This window comes from Anguilla rostrata, chromosome 7, assembly GCF_018555375.3.
Source record: "Anguilla rostrata isolate EN2019 chromosome 7, ASM1855537v3, whole genome shotgun sequence".
Classification (NCBI taxonomy): Eukaryota; Metazoa; Chordata; class Actinopteri; order Anguilliformes; family Anguillidae; genus Anguilla; species Anguilla rostrata.
This window is the reverse complement of record NC_057939.1, coordinates 45,653,445-45,672,928: the sequence shown is the minus strand read 5'-3', so window position 1 is coordinate 45,672,928 and position 19,484 is coordinate 45,653,445. Positions and strand designations below refer to the sequence as shown.

Here is a 19,484-nt window from a genome sequence, read left to right as displayed (position 1 = left end):
TGCAAATTGAATAAAAACATTAGAGAGTGTTTTAGTTTTAACTGCCTGGCAGAGCTTTGTAATGGAGCCATAACTAAATGAACAGTGGCTGGTGATTGGTATTGCTTGTGTTTGGCAGAACTGACCATTTGTGTGAGGTCTATGCATTTGCATAGGCCCTGAGGGCATTGTAGTTCCGAGTCTTAATTGTATAATATGTTGCCTCATTGAGCATGCAGTAATATTTCACATGAATATTTTAAATGCCTTTAAACATCTCTAGGCAGAAAGATGAAAATTGCATTTGTGCCATTTTGAATCCGGAAGGAATTAGGCTGAATGTTTGATCTCCCTGGATTTCTCAGTCTGTCTCCCTGTATATTTGTCTCTCTCATTTCCCAGATCTTTCTCTCGCTCTCCTCTCTCTACCCCCTCTCCCCACCCCCCCTCGCTCGCTCACACACTTACTCACCGACTGGCTACTGCTGCAGTCCTCTCACCTGTTTCTTGTGCACAGGTCAGAGTTTGCAATTAACACCTGCCACCAGCCAAATGCTGGTAGAATTTTGATTGTGGCTAGTAAGAGTCTCTACTGTACAAGCCACTTTGGGAGTTAACCAACCAGGTTGTGTTCCATTGTGAGCGGTAATGTGGCTGGTGTAGTGTTGAAAATCCCAGGTGATTTTTTTTTTTTTCATAAAATCCACAAGCTACCCAGGCCACGTACCCTGTTCCTCTCGTGATGCCAGCGCTTTACCACCCGAACGCTCTGCGGCCATGTTGCCGGCTCCTCTTCCTCCTCTTCCTCCCGTGTGTATGCGCGATGCTCCAGCTGTGCCAGGTCTCCGCGGGTTCATCAGCCGCTCCAGAAGCGCTGTTTCTCAAAGGCCGCTGATTGGCGGCTGATGGCGGAGAGACGGCCACATGTGGAGAGGAACGGGAATTTATCCCCGCTCCCTTAATCCTGTGTGTGGCACCCCAGCCCTGAGCTGCTGGTCCGTGCCGTCATCGGGTGACAGGAATGGGATTCGCGTGATTGGTTAAATTACACACCACAGGCCGCGCTTAATGTTCGCCACCTGACCCAGGAGTGACATACGCATCGTTCCCCGGGATCGCTCACCCGCGGCAACAGAAGCGGTGATGGAGAAAGGGGGCGGGGCTACCAAGCGTGTTTATGTGGCTCTCTGTAATTGGAGCTTGGGAGTCTGGTGCCCCGTGATGTGGTCTGTCTGTCTGTCGCTCTCTCTGTCTCTGTGTCTCTCTCGCCCTCCTTTTGGAGGGTTTTTCTGTCAGATAGGAGGAACACAGTAACGGCCTTGCGTGCCCTGCAGGGACTGCCTTTGTGCTCGGGTCCTCGCACTTTGAGTCTCGGGTTTCCAAGCAGATGCCTGTCGAGAAATCAACCCGGGCTGCTTGGAACCCTGGAGAGGGTGGGTTTGCAAGGGTGGTTGGGGTGGGGGGCTGGTGTCTGAAGTTAAAGGACACCCCCCCTCCCTTGGGTTATTATTTATAGATTAAAGATGGTCTGATAAACACAGGAAACTCCTGAAGCTCTGTAAAGTTCAAAAGTGTTTGTCTGTGTGCGTCTGTGTGCGTCTGTGTGCGTCTGTGTGCGTCTGTGTGCGTCTGTGTGCGTCTGTGTGCGTCTGTGTGTGTGTGTGTGTGTGTGTGCGTGCGCGCGCGCGCGTCTGTGTGTATGTGTGTGTGTGTGTGTGTGTGTGTGTGGCGAGGGATAAACTGCCAGAGCCGTTTCAGGCATTGATTGCCTTGAACTCAGGAAAGTTATCTGTCTTGATGACATAATACTGTTATCTGGCTACATTGAGACATGCTGATATTGTCAGTTCAATACTCACCTCAGCTGGAGTCAATCGGTGTGTCACTATCAGCAAGTGCATCATTTCTGTACCAGGGATCTCAGTCTCTGGTCCTAGAGGGCCACTGTATGCAGGTTTAACTCTAGTCCAGAGGGGTGCAGTGTCTGATTCAGTGGGTGATTTGATTGGCTGGTTTGAGTGAACTTGCATGAGCTGTAACTGGAAGCATGCACTCCTGCTCCTGATTCTTCCCTTCGCTGAGCTCATCTACCCTGTCGCCGTGGCGATTCAAGGTGATTAGCGATCATATGAAGTGATCATTAAAAATGCATCCGAATTTCCTCCTGCTGAAGACACTGTCTGAATGTCCCTCCTGAATAATTTAAGCACTTTCATTTGGATTTAGTCTTGTGCTTTGAAGATGAGATCTTGCCGAAATGATGCCGTTCTGCAGGTTTAGGATATTACCTCAGGGTGATGTCACAGCAAGGTGAGGGAGGTGAGAGGAAGGAGAGACCATTGAAGCAGCCTAAAAATGGCTACTTCATCAAACCGTGCAGCTTTGAATCCTCACTGTGCGAATCTTCAGACTCGTAGCTGCCCTGTAATCTGGGCTCTGGATGGCTGACTGTCCGCTGCTCAACCCCAAATGTGAGACCTTCACACCTGAGTTTCTAAAGACCGTGACTTGGCAGGATCACAGTCACAGCTGGACATATAGCAGCAGCGGCCAATTAGCATGCAGAAGTGTGCTCGTGTCATCATTACAGAATAAAAGCTTGGTGTAGGGCTGGGCGATATACCACAACGATATTTATCGAATGCATTAACGGTCATGGCCACCATGTGGCGTATTACGTTTCTTTTGGCCTTTTTCTCTTTTCTACCTAATGCGGTGTTAAACAACCAAACTTAAGAGCCTGTGTAAAATGGTTCCAGGGAAAAAATGTCACTATTGTGGGTGTTCTGTCGGGTGTTCTGTTGGGCTCCCTCCCTCTGTGTGTTCAGTCACCCCAGGCTTGTCTGAGCACTGCATTACCGTGGCGATCTCGCGCTGACTGGGTTTCCGCTGCTGAAACGGCGCTTCTTGGGCTGCCGCGGTTACAAGATTGATGGGATGGATTTAGTTCCCTTATTTCATTAAGTAATTAACTGAAGTACTGCCCTGGAATTGCTTTCCCGCTCCAGGTTTTTCAGATGAAGTAGCTTTTAAACCATGAATTGTACATCCAGTGGTACCCTAATGCACAATGAAAGCTGTGTGCTAACATTCAGACGCTGAGGTTATAACCCTGTGTCCATAGTGAGATTTTGTTGGGTTATAATTCAGTATTCATGGTGAGGTTTTGTTGTTGGGTTAGAACTCTGTGTTCATGGTGACGTTTTGTTGTTTCATTATAACTGTATTCACTGTGAGGTTTTGTTGTTGGGTTATAACTTGGTATTCATAATGAGCTTTTGTTCCTGATTGCTTGGATGTGGTTATTTTTTTCAGTGCATTTCTTTTCATGGAATCCATTGAAACCTTGATGAATTCGGCCAAAAGTAGCGAAGGCTAAAGTTTTTTTGAAATGTGCTTAACAGAGTCACTCTCTCCTTGGGAGTGTGAGTGAGTGTGTTGTTCTTCCCTTAGCCTTGCACATGGAATCGGGCAGCATCGCCATGGCGAGGAGAAGCTGTGCTTCTGTGCTTTCGTTGCCATGGCAACATCCCTGTTCCCTCTCAATGGAGAGGTAGCACCTCAGAAGGTGTGCGAGTGTGTGTGTGTGTGTGTGTGCACGCTTGAATGTGTGTATCAGCCGTCAGTGAATGTGCTCCCAGTTCTCTCTGGATTGTCCAGATTTAGGCTGAAGCACTCCATTTAGGATCCATTGTTTGTAGCTACTTCATGCCGAATTGAAACCTGTTCACTGGTGGGTTAGAGACTGTGTTCAGTGTGCTTATTTGTATTAATATTTGCACTTTGCAACATATTTAACAACAGTCCCAAAGGGGTTTTAAGTGAGACTTTGGCAAACAGCTTGAATCCCTCTAATTTCCTCATTTAGGAGTCTCCAACTACCCAGTGGGGATGTTGGGGAGTCTGAGACAAACCCCCCTAAATCACTTGAGATGTGACCCCAGGTCACCAGGTCTCTCCATGACCTTTGACCCTTTTGACTAACCCTAAGCTCAAGTCAGTGCTTCTGTCTAGACAACGCTCCTCCCCCCCACTTCTGCCCGCTACATGGTGAGAACAGTTATTCATTTTGACTTTTTGGGTTTTCTTTTTGTGCAAATTGAAAATTCTTACCCAGTTCTCTGCTCTGTAAATATTTCATAACTCAACTACCAGTGACATTGGTTCAAAACCCTGTGTGTTTAAACCATAATGACCTGTTGCTAAATGACAGAAAACATTTACCTGCTATTCCTGAACATTTAATGTGGAAAACAACGGGTGTTTTTGCATCTCGTGCTTTATATGTTACAGAATAAAACGCACAAAGCATGTTTTCACGGCAGCTGCTGTTGTCGGTGGTCGTGGAGCGAAGGCTGAATGAAAAGCCGTATCGTTGCGTTTCTTGAAGACTGACCTGCTCGACCTGCTCCAGAGCGGAGCTGGAGGATCGATGGGGGGCATCTCTGAGTATCTCCTGCGTTTCAGGGTGTCCATTATGACCTCTCATAGGCCGAGTGGGGAAAAAAATCACTCCGGAGGACCTCGGCCTGTCTGTACGGCCGCCAGCCCGTGTGGACCCCTCTGTCAGAGGTGCATTGTGGGATACGGCAGCACCCAGTGCTGTCCCCTGGACCTGTCCCCCCCATCCCTTTGCCTTATTAATTGAGGGAGGGGGCAGGTCAATAAGCCATGCATTAGCCAGCCCTCTACCAGCTGTTAGTAATACTGCACCATGCCGTTTTCATTAGCCTGAGTGCTGTTTGAGAACCATCCCTGGGGGGAGGGGTTGTGGAGGACTAGGGGGGGTGTGGGCTGGCTGGCACCGGGGTGAACCGGCGGATATACTATACTCTGAGGGTCGATATATATTCATTTTTTTGTTGTTTTTTACCCAGAAGCCCCTTGGATCATGTTCTTCTGCATTGTGTTCCATGCCTGACTGAGGTGGTGGTGCAGTGGCAGTGGTGGAATATGTTTCTGTCCCCGGAGGAGGGGGGCAGGTGCTCTCCGTAATTGGATAACCGTTAGCGGAGCAAGCGTAATATTTAACAAAACGGGCACGAACGTCAAAACTGCGGTGCTATAATTGGCGGCGGATTGCGGAAGCGCTAAGTGCGGAGTCCCGAGAATTGTTGAGGTGTTAAAGGCTGCGCGTGACAGCCCCGTTAAGTCGGGGAGAGTGCTCCCTGAACTGCGTGTTTAGCGGGTCCATATTAAGCACTTACGGTAATGGCTGGGTGATTAAGCTCTGGTATAAATGGAATGGGAAGATGGAGACTCGTCTGCGCCTGGCTCACAGCGACGGCGGAGTCAGGTTTGCTTCCTCCTGGAGGATTGTGGGTCATTCCGAATGCACTCGCGTGCTGAGCGTTGCGATTGGCTGAAAGGGGTGGCGCTGTGGTTCTGATTGGCAGCAGGTGTTGTCCGTTCTCCCTTGCTACTGTAAGCCACGTGCCTTCAGACCCTGCGCAGAACTGTGCAGCCGGCAGGCTCTGCTTATGCTGTGTGGAGCTAGCTGTGCTGTCCAGGTGTGTGTGTGTGTGTGTGTCTGTGTGTGCATGTGTGTGTGGGAGGGGGGCCTCCTGCTTAGGAGCTGTCAGGTGATACTTGTGGTTTGCACGCTAAGGTGTGTGGGTGTATTGCCTGTGTAAAGGCTGCTCTGCTCTTAGGCTATGAACACTCTCTACTCTTTGTGCTTTGAGCGTCACCAAAGGGTGAAGCTTGCTGCCTCAGTCAACATTAATGCGTTGTTCCGGAAGCCTCTTTGCTCGTTTCGTGTTGACATCCGCGTCCTTTTCCGGTTCCCTGGTGAAAGGACAACAGGCATTTGCATCTCTTTACAGATTTTTCTTTTTGCCAAGCGCTGCGGTCAGAACGTTCCGGAAGGTGTGGAAGAAATGATCGCGCTACTCTGTACTGGCCGGGCAGGCCTGCACAAGCTCGGCTGCGTTCTACTGGCTGAACACAATGAGTGGGTGGGGGCCACACGGCGAAACCTGATCTTCTTTCTGTCCCTCCATCACTAGAACCCACCCCCCCAAAAAAAAAAAAGTACAAAGCCTCAGATGTCCATAGATGAATGCCACTGTCTCTTTTTGCAGCCCACGCACAAAATAAAGAAAAAGAAAAAAAAAAAGAAGGCTGAAAGAGCGAGACTGACTTCAGCGCCTGAGTCCCTCCCCCCCCTTTTTTTATAAAAAAAAAAAAAAAAAGGAGCCAGACAGGGCAGCCAAGCCAGGCCAGATGATAAATCACAGAACCGCCGAGGCTGAGGAACGGTCAGGTGATAATCGCGGTGTAGGTCAGCGCGGGCGGACGCGTGTTCAGCGAGGACATCCTTCGTGGCTAACTGTGCCCGTGTAACGGCTACTCTTGAGGGATTTCGAATGATAAGAGCCAAATGCTCACTGCCTTCCCCTTTGGCAGCAATTTTTTCCTGTGTCGCACGCTACCCTTTAAAGCTGTTTGTGGATGTTTCTGCTGAACAAAAAAAAGAACTTTTGATGTTCAGGAAGCTTAAGGTATGATAAATCACAGAGCTCTTACGTACGGTGAGATTATATAGCCTATTTCACGGTTGTAGGATATGGGCTTGTAAAGTGGTCAAGTGCAGTCCAGTCAAATCTTAATAGACTAAGACCCTGCCCCCTATTCTGACCCATGACTCCTCTGCCAATGTTTCACGTTTTGGTCTGTTCGGGTGCGGCTTTGGGGGCGGGGGATGGGGGGGGTTTGGTTTGTCTCTTTTCTTTGTTCTTTCTCACCCTTCTGCTTGCTGTCAAGGCGTCGCCCAGAGCAAGCCTACTGACCCCTGGTATAGTAGATATATAAATAAGTAAAATCCCCCCCCCCAACCCTCTCTCGCTCTCTCTGTCTCCGTGTCTCCGTGTCTTCATCTCTCCATCTCCCCCTCCCCACAGCTCGGTGGCTGTAGGGAAGCTCTCTGTTTTGGTTTGGCTTGACTGATGGCCCTCCCAGGCCACCGTAATTATTCTCCCTGTGATTGATGCTCCTCCGTTCCCCTGCTTTACTGACCATCGGGCTGTCGCCATGGAAACAGTCTCAGAAATAATAAATAATAAAATATGAGCTGATTTTATTAAAACTTTAGTTAATAATGCAGGAAATATGAAGTAAACATTTGGGCAATTAACCAGCTGAACTGAAAACAAACTGAGCACACTAGGCACACACTCCATGTGTCTGATGGTGGTTTGTAGTAATGCATTATTAATGTACGTCTGCAAGATTCTGATTAGTCAGCATATTTGCTCTCCATAGTTACATTTGCTATATTTTTCTCGGAAACCAAACTTTCTTGCTGTGGTCAGGGTCATCTTCCCTGCGTTTAATTTTGGCCTTCGTGAGGTAGAGTGGTGTTTGGATTCACCGAACTTTAGCGACAAACTTTTTTTCCTGAATCGCCCTTTAAAATAGGAAGGCAGGAAGGAACCTGAGCGTTCATAAGGCCGCACACTCCTGCAGTCCGAGCTGCATTTCCTGTCGCATGTGAGGCAGGAACCTCTGGAGAATGAGCGAGGGGAACGGGCACGGGTTCGACTCAGACCTTCGTCTCGCAGCAACACCAACCAACTCCTCCCTGCTGAAGCCCTGGTTCAGCTATAATGCACACGGTGGTTGTTTGTGAGAGCGTTTGATCAAGTGTTGGAGAGAGCGCTCAATTCCCTCAGAAACCCACCCTCATCTTACGAAGATCCTGCATGAAGGGCTCTGCCCTCTCTTTGCCTGTGACACCAAGGCAAGCAGGTAACAAAAAAAAAAGACGATCATATCAAATACACACAACTTCAGGGGTCATTTCACCAAACGGTGAAAGCAATCAGCTGTTAAAACATGCACTGCAATAAGCAGCTGTATTGTGTTCATTAGCCTCATAATGGCAGCATATTGAGCAGGTTGCCTTGGCCATATCAGATATGTAAGGGATTGGAACTAGGCTAGTCTGTAATCAAAGATCACAGATTGTTCCTTCATTTCCTTTTTCTGTGTTTCTGGCACTGTGTGCGTGTGGCTGTGCTCTGCCCGGTTACATGTTTTTGTGCTTCTGTGAATGTGCTGAGTTTTTATCAGTAAATAGATGAGCATTGTGGTATTCAACCACAGCAGACTGACTGATGATGGCTGATATGGTATGGATCTGTCTCTCTACCACTCTGTCTTCCTCTTTCCCCTTCCCCTTTTCTCCCTCTTTATCTCTATCCCTCTCTCTGTCACCCTCTGTCTCTCTTCCTCTGTCTACCTCTATCTCTTCCTGCTCTCCCTCTCACTCGTATTCTCTTCCCTCTCTCTCCCTTTCTTTTTTTCCCTCTCCCTGTTTCTCTCTCTCTTTGTCTCCCACTCTCCCTCTTTCTCTTTGTCTTTCTGTCCTTCTCTCTGTCCCAGCTCCCTGCCCCCCCCCCATGCTGCAGTTCTCTGGGGGTTTGCCTTTCACATGCTCTCGCATTCCTCTCATCCGGAATGCCCGTCTCCCCCGGTCTCCAGGGAGTCTCCGTGGTGACAGTGTACCCTGCTAGCTATGCATAAACTCTGCCTGCCAGACTGTGGAGAGTGTAGATCGCAGGGCTGATGGTCAGCTGGCTGCTGTGGGCTTAGAATGTATAGCCTGTAAGGCACACACGCACACACACACACATGCACACACACACACACACATACACACACACACACACACACACACACACACGCACAAGTGCTGCCATGCTTGGTGTTGTTTGGTTACATGTTTGAGACCCACATGTCTCATTGTAATCGTTACTCTGGAGAAAACGGTGTCCAGTAGCGGCATGAGGGCTGTCATCTTGTGCTTAGTTTGGATACTGTCAGCAACCGCGATCGCACGGTAATTACTGTGACCATAGTCTGCTCCGTCAGAAACCGCGATCGCAGGCAGAGAGATAACTGAGCCTGGCGTGTTTCACCCAGCAGGTCCGCGTCCTACAGACAGCCTCGTGAAGTCATGTCCTGAGGAACAGACTATGGAATTGTCTGTTCAACCACAGGTTCTGTAGATGCTTTGCCCTGTATTTTAACAAATTGAATCTGAAGCTACAATTTGTTGCCTTTTCTGAATTGCTGTTACTTGCAGGAAGTGTAGTGGAACAATGAGACTAGTAAAAAGAGTCTTCTGATTTTTTGTGCTCATATATTTTTTAATAATAATTTAATTATATAGCACATTTCATACAAGCAAGTGCAATATAGTGTGTTTTAGATTAGATAAAAACAGCAAAGAAGTATAGGAGAGAGAGGAGAATAATAATAAATAAAGAGGGAAAATAACAAGACGATGATTTTACACTAGTAGATGATGGTCACCCATTACAATCTGAGAATACAGGGGCCAGACTTTTCCTATGTGGCCCCTAACTGTTCTGTCCATGCCTTGTAAATGACCATCTGTACCCAGGAACCCTTTGCTCCTGTTACCGATAGGATGAGAGCAAACCCTGCTCAGAGCCAGCCAGTGAAATGCAGCTAGAGGTCACATGACGGGCACCTGCGATTGTGATGTCACAGGTGGCGAAGCTTAATTACATTTCTGGGTGAGGGAACGTTCCGCGATATTCCCCTGGAACGCTCTTTCTTGTCGGTTGTCTTGGCAACGGCAGTAAATGCAATCTCCCTGTCAGGTGGCAGGGTGAAATGGGCAATGCCGCAAGGATAAGCGTTCGGGTACGAGCACAGTTTCAATTTCTGAGCTGTGTTTCTGTTGTGTATGGATTTTTACTAAATCACCTGGCGATTTTACTCAACAAAGGTATTTGTGCTGTGGTTTTTTCCAGTATATTCCCAGAGCAGTACTTTTCCTTTTTTTTTTTGCCCAACCAGAGTGTAAACTTCATTGAGACTTCCCTTTCCCACAGTACTTTGAAATTAAATGAACTGAAACAGAGAAAAGACTCACACATAATGCGTGTACCTCTTACATCTTTGTATGTACTTGTACATGATAGTAGTACAGAGCACCGCAGCGTTTTGCAGTGTTGAGAGGAGTGTTCGCCCCTAGAGACCGACGTTTCACAATCTCTTCGGTGATATTTCGCCTAATTAGCGGCCTTGCTACTGGTGTGGTACCCCTGTCTTCCTCAGTGCATCGGAGGCAATCTTCCCGGGCTTTAATGAAGAGCAGATTGCGGAGGTGGACTGGCGTCCTACATTTACCGCACTGGGTCCTGGTGCCGGCTGCTATTTTGGGTGCCGTCAAAGACCTGCGTTAGGCAAAGAAATGTTTTGACCCAGATATTATTTCATTTTTTTGCTTTTGTTGAAGGTGAAGAGGTAGTGTTTGCTACAGGTCACAGAGGGGGGTGTGTAAACTTGTTCAGCGCTATAAATGTCTTTTAATGATGGGAATTAATTGTAAGTAATTTATTTTAAATGGCTCTGGGTTAAGGGGGTCTGCCAAGTGAGTGCAGTGTAATGAACTGTGTGTATGTTATTGCTGCCACTGGTTTGGCCACTGGCTGTGCTTTTCTATTTCTTTCTCTCTCTCTCTCTCTCTCTCTCTCTCTCTCTCTCTCTCTCATTGCATTGTACTCACTCGATGACTGATGAGAGGGAGGCCCTGACCCTGTGCAGGGGATTGTGGGTAGCGTCCTTCAAAGGGAATCTGGTTTGGGTGCTGGCCAGTTTGGAACAACAGGGCTTTGGTTCTAGTTTGTCCGAGTTTGACCATTTACACGGATCGTTTATACTGATAGTTTATTTTGGAGTTAAAGGGGAACGGGTGTCGTGGGGCATATGTCATATGTGACCTCATAAGATGATTCGCACACAAATTGTCAGTTGACAGAGGATGGACATGCCCACTGACTTATTTTTATGCACAGACTGACAGAGCAAGGGTCAGGGCATCCTCTGTCTCCTGATCTGCTGGAATGACTGGTAACTTTTGTGCATTAGTCATACCAGATCCCCAAACATTTGAGCTCTTTTCAGGAAGAACTCTCTTGTATTTAAAGATCCATTGAACATTAATTTTGACACTTTTAAAACTGGGGAGCATGCACACACACGCTGTATCATAAGCCTCTTGGCCAGTTTGTTGCTGAATTGATTCTGAATGGACTTTATTGTGCAAATAAGTAAACATTATACTGACGCCTGCGGTGAAAGAAAAGAGAGCCAACTGATTGATTTAACTGGAAATGTCTACGGGTAAACTTGACACATTGTCGAAACGGTTCTTTTGATCAAAGAAGCTGGGTTCTGCGGCCGTCCTACCTGCCGAGTAAATGCGTAAAATAAGTCTCCGGTAGAATGTTCCTCGCTGGGGGGATTCGACTGCTCTGTTAAACTCATTTAGTTTATATCCCGAATAAATAAGGAGAATCACTGGGACGCAGGAGAGATGGTTCTACCCTGCATGCAGCTGAGGGCAGGCAACTATTCAGCAGAAATGCCTCCCCCATGCGCAGAAGTCGTGCCTTTTTAATACCGCACCGAGCGCACGAACCGCTTTGACTGGTAAAAAAAAAAGGAACTTGGCGCTAATCTTTAGCCTCCGTGAACGGGGCAAAGGTTGAAAAATCGTATTAAGATTTATCCCAATAATTAAGGCGTCCATTTCACTTTTTCGGTTGCTCTCGTCTACAGACTCCACTTGCATGAAAACTCGTGTGCAATGCAATGCAGTGTCCTTGCTGTTACAAACTTAATGTGTTTTTTTATGTTGGAGAAGGCCGCGTATTATTGTGATGACATAATTGAAATGCAATACAGATAAGACTGCGGAGTTGACTTTGCTTTCTTTTTGCTCACATTGTCCTGTATTGAATTTGTGGTCACGCTGCATTTTTCTTTCAAAGTGAATGAATAGGATTACTGTCCCAGCATGAAGATTCTCGCAGGTAATAACGTTTATTAATGAGCTTGGCTTTTGTGTAAATGTCATTTCCTCGGGGGTTAATTTCCGGATCATCTTTCACTGTGGTTTTTATGTACATTCGCACGAAGGAATGAGTCACATTTGCGACGCTTGGTTTCCGCTGTCGTTAAACAAACATCGGAGCTTTGATGTCTGCCCAAGTCCCCTGCTCGTCCTTCTGACGGTGCGGTCAGAATCGTGATCAGTTTAATCTCATTTTAATGAAGGACTTCCGGCTTCTTTGTTTAGTACCTCTCCAGACTTCATTATGCGACAGCGCTGATGATGGAGAAGGACATTTTAAAAATTAAATAAAAAAGTTTTGTTCACTGTGTGTGGACGATTCCTAAACTGCACCCAGTTATTTGAACAGGGTTGGCAAATGGATGATTTTTTACATCATGCCGAGAGCTTTGCGCAAATCAATGTGACAAGCTTTAGGGTAAATATAGGCTATTCTGGAATAAATTGTGTGAATGGGGGGTTTAAAATAAAGTATTAGTGTCTAGTCTTAAGAACGTGTATGGGAGTCCGTAAAAGTCGCGGATTTGAAAGCGTCTTTTGGAGGATAAAAATCGCAGGGATCTGACAGCGCTGGGTGTAGAGCTAGCAGAGCGCTTGTTGGCTTCGGTTTCTGCGGTTACCGCGTGATGCTTCCGGCGTCACTTCAGAAGGAAGGGCACCGCAGAACACCGTACAAGACACGCTGGGACCGCAGTGACTGGCCGCTACCTGCTGCGCTGTGGATGTGACTGAGCTCCCCCCCGCCACCCCCAGCGTTCTGCTTCCTCTGGAAACCAAAGCCGGCTAATCCTCTTCCGCCTGCCGCTTCCCATTTGCATGATTTATTTTCACGTTTGGTGCCAAGATTAGAGACCTACTGTCCCGACTGTGGTGCGGAGTTTAATGCTGATAAATCACCCCACATCTTTCTGTAATTATTAGGATTGTGGAAATAGTTACTGACCAAATGCTTGGGTTGACCCTCTAAATATTAGGGCAGACCTGTCCCTGTTGATTAAGTGATTTAAAAAAGTGCTGCTGTAGTTTCTATTCTGGAAATGGTTTCTTTTTTTGTCTTAAGAGTGCTGGTACATTCAGCTTTCCCACAATACAGAACTGTGCCTGGATGGCAACAACTGCCCTTCCCCATTCCCTGTCTCTCATCTCTTCTCTCCTCCCCTTTACTTCTCTCTTGTGCTTCCCCCTTCCTTCCTCCGTAACAAGAAATTCTGTTTTGAGTAATGGTACAGTAAAAATAGATTTATTTTGAACTGTCGGATATCTGCAGGGATTATACTGGTGTCTACATGGTTAAATATTTAAAATAAGTGTTTGGCCCAGCTCTGGGTTATTATATCAGTCTTATGCAGCATGACTGCCCGTTTGTTTGTGGGTTTGATTCTGCCCATTTTTCTTAGTAGATTTCTTGAGGGTTTTAGCAATGTGAATTATAAAATCTACAGAGATTCTGACATCTACAGAAAATTAGGGGGACTCGATGAGTCATTTCACAAGTGGGTTTTTTAATGTTTGGAACTGGCCTGGAAAATTTGAAAGGAAGTTAATGATATTCTGCAAAACCAGGAATGATTTAGTGTTCTGTGTGTTTCAGGATTTATTCATGTGTGACTCTTCTGAGCTCATCTCCCATTTGGAGTTTTTATTAGTTAACAAGTTAGGTCTCCTGCAGGTATCAAACTGGCGGCACATTGAGAGATGTGATTGGTCTGCCGAGCTAAAGGCCATAGGTCAAGGGAACCAATCACACTCTTTGTCAGACTCCCGGGGCATTGTAGCCTTCTGTAATGGATGTTCACGGACAGACATGTTTCTATGTTCCACTACACAATGCTGGCAGGATGGAATTTTCTGGTCATTTTAGTTTTTTTAACCTTTAAATGAAATGGTTACCCCGCCTTGTTATCCTGCTGAGATCTTCCCATTAAATGGGGTCGTCCAGATAGGGAAATGTCAAAGCCTAGGCACCCAGTATTCACGGATATGCATTATGCATGGTGAGGGGCCCCCTGGACCCAGCCAGTGAAACGGTCACGGTGTGGAAGAAGCCGCTTTTGTAGCAGATGCAGTTTTAATGAGATGCATGTTCTGTGGCAGGTGAGTTATATATCACATGCGTGGGAGAAACCCACAGGGGGGGGGTAAAGGGAGGGGGGGTGGGCTGCTTCAAACAACCACGACTCCCCCATTTTTTTAGTTTTTATTATTTTTTTATTGCTGTTAAATATGCAGTCGGGGTACCCCAGGGACCATCTTTGGCCCCCTCTCTTTTTTCCTGTGTGATTAGATTCTGGGGCTCCTATTTCTGTTCCCTGGGGGGTGTAGTGATGTACAGTCGTACTAAAATATCTCCATTTGTGTGCATCATGATAAACGCAGCTGTTAATCAGTTGCCGTTTGTACAGCGCCAAACTGTTCTTATTTAAAAATACGTCCCTCTTTGCTGTTGCAGACTCATTTGGCACTTTATTTTATTATGTTTTAGTTGCTGTTGTTGAGGTTTAGTTTAATGGGACAGCTTGCACTAAACTTGGGTAGTCTCATATTGAAGTTGTTATTTCAGCTGTAAGGTTGGGCATGGTTGTGTTTTTAGCAGAAGTACAGGGACAATTTCCTACTTGGTTTTGTGTTAGTTTAAAGGTCTTCATGAACAGCTGCTTTAGCAAATTACTTTTGCTGAAAATTTACTCTAACTCTAATTTACTCTCTCTCTCTCTCTCACTCTCACTCTCACTCTCCTATTCACTTACTCTCTCCTGTTTTCATTCTGAGATCTGGACCCATCTGTTGGAGCAGTAGTTTGAACTGACGGTGGCTCATTCTCTCTCTGTGTTTCTGGTTCTGTTCAGAGATCCGGGCCCAGCTGGTGGAACAGCAGAAATGTTTGGAGCAGCAGACGGAGATGAGGGTCCAACTGCTCCAGGACCTGCAGGACTTTTTCCGGAAGAAGTCCGAAATTGAGACCGAGTATTCCCGTAACCTGGAGAAACTGGCCGAGCGGTTCATGGCCAAGACTCGCAGCACCAAGGATCATCAGCAGTACAAGTGAGTGTGTGTGTCCATGTGTGTTTGTGTGTGTCTGTGTGCGCAGGTCCGCGCATGTCTGCATGTGTACATACGTGCAGCCTGCATGCACGTATGCTTGTGCGTGTGCATCCACGTGCCTGTACGTGCAGTCATCGTGTAAAAGTTTTACCCTCTGGCTGTGGTCACTGTGGCGCTAGAATAGATTTTGCTGACCAAAGCTGTTTTCCTTTTAAATTTATGAAAAAATGAGAAGTTCAGTGTGTTCCAGTTATTCAGTATTAATGAGTAGAAAATGTGTCCTCCCAGTGTCTTGTTCAGATTGTGAATGAGCTGTCCCAGGATAGGGCCTAGTTCTGCAGGATATATTTGTAGGTTACTGCATGTGCAGTCAGAGAACAGAGCCAAGGGGAGTGCTGCAGAGAGAAACGGAAGCTTCTGCCTGTCCTTATAAATAAAATATATGCAATAAAACAAACTTTAAAGAACATTGTGTCAGGGAATGGGTGGGGGTGATTCCTGCTCACTGTATGACTCACTCTCATAATAACCAAAATCCTGGCTGGTTATACTATAAAAACCTAATGCATTTCCATATAGAAAATTGCTTATCGTCACTGTATTGCTGTGAAGTGCTTAAGATGATTTCCATGCTGTCCCATGCCAATCTCAATCATAAATCACAGAAACAGTTTTAAAATGACAGTCTTATGACTAGGGCCACCAGTTTGTCTCCCCTTGTTTTCTCACATTGACTTCAGTCCTCTGTCAAGCCCCTTCTCAAACAATTATCCCATTTTCACCACCTCTAACATCTAAGTTGATAAAAGCAATTGCCACCAATTAAGCACAGATGAGGATTGACAGCGATGTTTACAAGCGACACACGCGTGTAAAATTCAGTTTGATTACTTACTACCGTGGAAATGCTGCAGTATTTTAAAATGTTGTACAGGGGCATGATAGGTTGTGTTATAGCAGAGCAGTTATATAACATTTAACGTCAATAAAGACCTTAAGTAGAATCAGGTGTCTTAGTGATGGGCTAAAGAAAACCTGCCGCCACACCAGCCCTTTTTGGATAAGATCGGACACCCCTGCTTTACATGGATGCATTTTTCTTTTTACTGCAGTGATCCTCAATCCTGGCTCTGGAGAGCCAGAGTTCACTAGTGTTTGTTTTTTTCCCCTTAAGATCAGCAATCAATTCAGACCCAAGTACCAGGTGACCTGAATTAATGGTGTAATCAACTGCTTTAATTGATCGATTGCTGTGCTACTCAAGTACTGAGTAACAATGAAAGCCCGCTGACCCTGTGGCTCTTCATGACCAGGAGTGAGGACCAGTGGCTCAGAGACATGCTTTTCATAGCATTTAAACTTTCATCCATGTTCGTGTTCCTTCCTGACTCCTCATAATAGATCAACTAATTATTTTTATGAATGCCTCAATTAGAACCTCAATTGTACAGTTAGTGACTGTGCCGTTGGAGTGCCTGTGGGGGACCCCTGGAGAATAACCATTGAGATCCAAGTTTAAATCCCTGCAGGTCACATGGTGGAATTAAACTGGTAGCCCCTAATCATGACCTCATAGCTGAATGACCTCTTTTCTTGAGTTTTTTCCTGCTGAACAAAGCCACTTGCTTCAAATGCCATCTCATCTAGATCATTCAGCTTTAGCTTTGTTCTGTTTTCTTCACCTGAACCATAGCTCTCTACCTATAAAGTTGTCACATGGGAAGTATTTTAAAGGTGACCTTGAATCACACAGCTCTAAATCAAAATATTTTATTGAAGCATATGCCTTGATGAGATTGCTCTTGTTTGATTGCACTTTTTGCCCTTCTCTAGTTCTATTAGTATTTGCTTAACATGCTAACTGCACTTTTCCAAGTTGCTTTGCCGAAAACCATCTGGAAAGCCAACATATTTTAAATTACGTACGCCAGTCGTTTTGTTTCATAATATAAACAGAAACTTTTTTGGCTGCATTCCTTTTGTTGAAACGTACAGCAGAAAAAGTCTTGTTTTTTTTCCTGCACCCAGAATGAGTACTGTTCATGTCAAAGGCAAAAGACATTATTTAGCGTTCCTTGAAAAGACACAGCGAAGAGAGGCTGCGTTTAAGAGGCACAGAGGAAGGGAAGAGGTAGTCGTGGAAAAAAAGCAGCAGGAGGTTTCCGCGTCTCTCGTGATTCCCGGGGCGCTCACGTGAACGCCGCGGGCCTGAATTGTTTCTCGCTTAGCCAAGGATTCAGCGCCGCTGCGCTGTTTTACCGTCTGCGTTCGTTCAGACGGCCGCGCGCGGCGTCGGGCCCCGGGTTCGGCCCCCAGCTGCAGTCTCACCTCGTTCAGATGAGAATTCCAATTTGTTTCGGTCGCTCGGCGGTTCCGCCGAGGTGTCGGGCTGGAGATGTGCTGCGGCAGGGCTGCGCCGTATTTATTTTAAAAAATAATAATCATTTTGAGCCAGTAATATTTCCCGTTTCTTTCTTGGCATTAAAGAAGAAGAAAAAAACGCCCTTGGTTATAATAAAGCGCTATTGGAGATCATGTGATGAGATGATGTATATATATATATGACGTTTTTTTTTTCTTCTACTGAATAAATGAATAAATAAAACATTAAAAGCTGAAATGCAATATTCTGTGTGAGCGGGAGGCAGGTGCGGCTCCCTGTATGGAGGGGGGGGGTCTTAATAAATATTCCTATTTCTCTCACACTCTCGCTCTCTCTCTCTCTCTCTCTCTCCCTCTTTCTCTCTCTCTCTCTCTCTCTCTCCCCCCTCCACACACACACACACCCCTGCGCTGTATAACTGCCCTTTATTTCTTTATCATTGCTGATTTAAGAGTGATGTCTACGCTTAAAGCGATTTTATTTTTCTGCAGCAGGCTTTAAAGATCCACAGGCCTTTGCTCCCCACACGGCTAAGGCTGAAATTCCAGGCCGTTCCCTGCGATCGCTGAGCCGCGAGCCTGAGTTCGCGGAGCGCGGGGGGGCCTCGTTTCGGCCCGAATAAAACGGCACGGCTGTTTCTGCGAGCGGCGCGCGGCGGTCAGCAGTATTCCGCTGTGATTTTATTTTTTTAAACACACATCGTACCGGGGGTTTACTGCTCCATAAACACAGCTTTCTCTGAGCGGGGCTTTGTGTGCCGCGAATACTGAACCTTTTTATCGTGTTATCGGAAGGAAGCGCTTTCCTTTAATGTCTTAAGGACCTTCAGAAATGGAAATGGTAAAAACAAAAATAGAGAGAGGTTAATAGTGAACTATTTTTGATAATCTGAGGGAGAAATTTGAAAGAGCTCTTTATGAAACAATTTTATGCCTTTAAGGCACATCAACAGTGATCAGACACAATTAAATTTAAAGGAAATTTGTTTTCATAGCTCACACTCAACATTCGTGGACCTGCACGGAGGGGATAGGCCCAGACTTTCTTTACATCGCTGGGCTCATCTCTCGTTAATCGGACAGATGGCCTTATTCCAGGCTGCAGGGTTATATAAATCTACCTGATCAGTATGGCTGCTGCATAGAGCACGGAGGCCTTCTTCAAACGGACTTTGTTCTGTATTCCTCCTCCTGGCGCGGACCGTCTGTCGGAACGTTCCGGATTCCGCGCAATGCCGATCGCGGTATCGGCTCCCAGCGGGGAGGTGGAATGTTTGTGAAGCGGACGTTTACGGATTATTTACATGTCCGCAAACGGCCGGCGTAGGAAGGAGGGAGAGAGGGAGGGAGAGAGCATACGGTTCGCCTTCAGACACCGCAAAATCAGACGCCGCTGCGGGGAATGGTTTTCGCAGATGTGTTTCGGGGGTTCAGGGGCAGTTTAAGTACTTGGTTTTCTTTTCATTACAAAAAAATCTGTACAGCAGTTCTCAGAGAGCCACCATCTTGTAGCATATTCCCTTGGACTGTGCTTTGGTAAATCTTAGCAAACCACAAGTCCAGATGGTGTGCCAGATCCATGCACCCACATTTTTTCCTCCTTTTAATTTGAGAGAGGAAGCATTTAAAACAGGTGTGTCCAGTCTTAACTGAGAAGGGTCGGTGTGGTGCAGGTTTTTTTGTTTCATCCCAGACACATAGTGCCTGGCTAAAACCCAAAACCTGCACCCACACCGGCCCTTTTAGACACCCCTGGTTTAAAGCCTTGTGTTTGATCTGTTGTTTTAATAAGCAGCGTCGGTGTAAACGGCTCTGTGTGTTTCTCCAAAGCTCCAACATTAGTCCCACGTGCGCAACGATTTGCACGAACTAGGAACGGGCGCTTAAATCGCGTGGTCGTTAGCAGAAGTTTCCACGCCGCGGGGCGGGGAGAGCCGAAGCTCTTCTCAGACTGAGAACGGCGGTTTGGTTTTAATGCGGTCTGTGAAAGTGTCTGCCGTTTAAAGGCAGAAATCACACTCCATAAATCAGACCCGCTGCTCCCCCCCTCTGTTTTCTGGCCGTCCGGCTACAGACTCTCAAGCTTTTAAAGCGTTCCAGAGATGCGGCCTGCGACCACCCCCCCCCCCCCAGGCCAGCGTTGAAAGAAACCAACACCAGCTGCAGATGTCACCCTGTCTACAGAGCC

The 19,484-nt window shown here is 46.5% G+C and overlaps 1 protein-coding gene across 3 annotated transcripts in view; it reads left to right on the top strand.

The window, feature by feature from the left end:
* Positions 1-19,484, top strand: part of LOC135259831 (SLIT-ROBO Rho GTPase-activating protein 1-like) — a 68,557-nt gene that overhangs the window by 11,376 nt on the left and 37,697 nt on the right. For all 3 annotated transcript variants that reach the window (XM_064344658.1, XM_064344657.1, XM_064344656.1), the window contains exon 3: positions 14,719-14,914. In XM_064344658.1, coding sequence (XP_064200728.1) covers positions 14,719-14,914 — 196 coding nt within the window. The remainder of the gene's footprint in view (positions 1-14,718; positions 14,915-19,484) is intronic.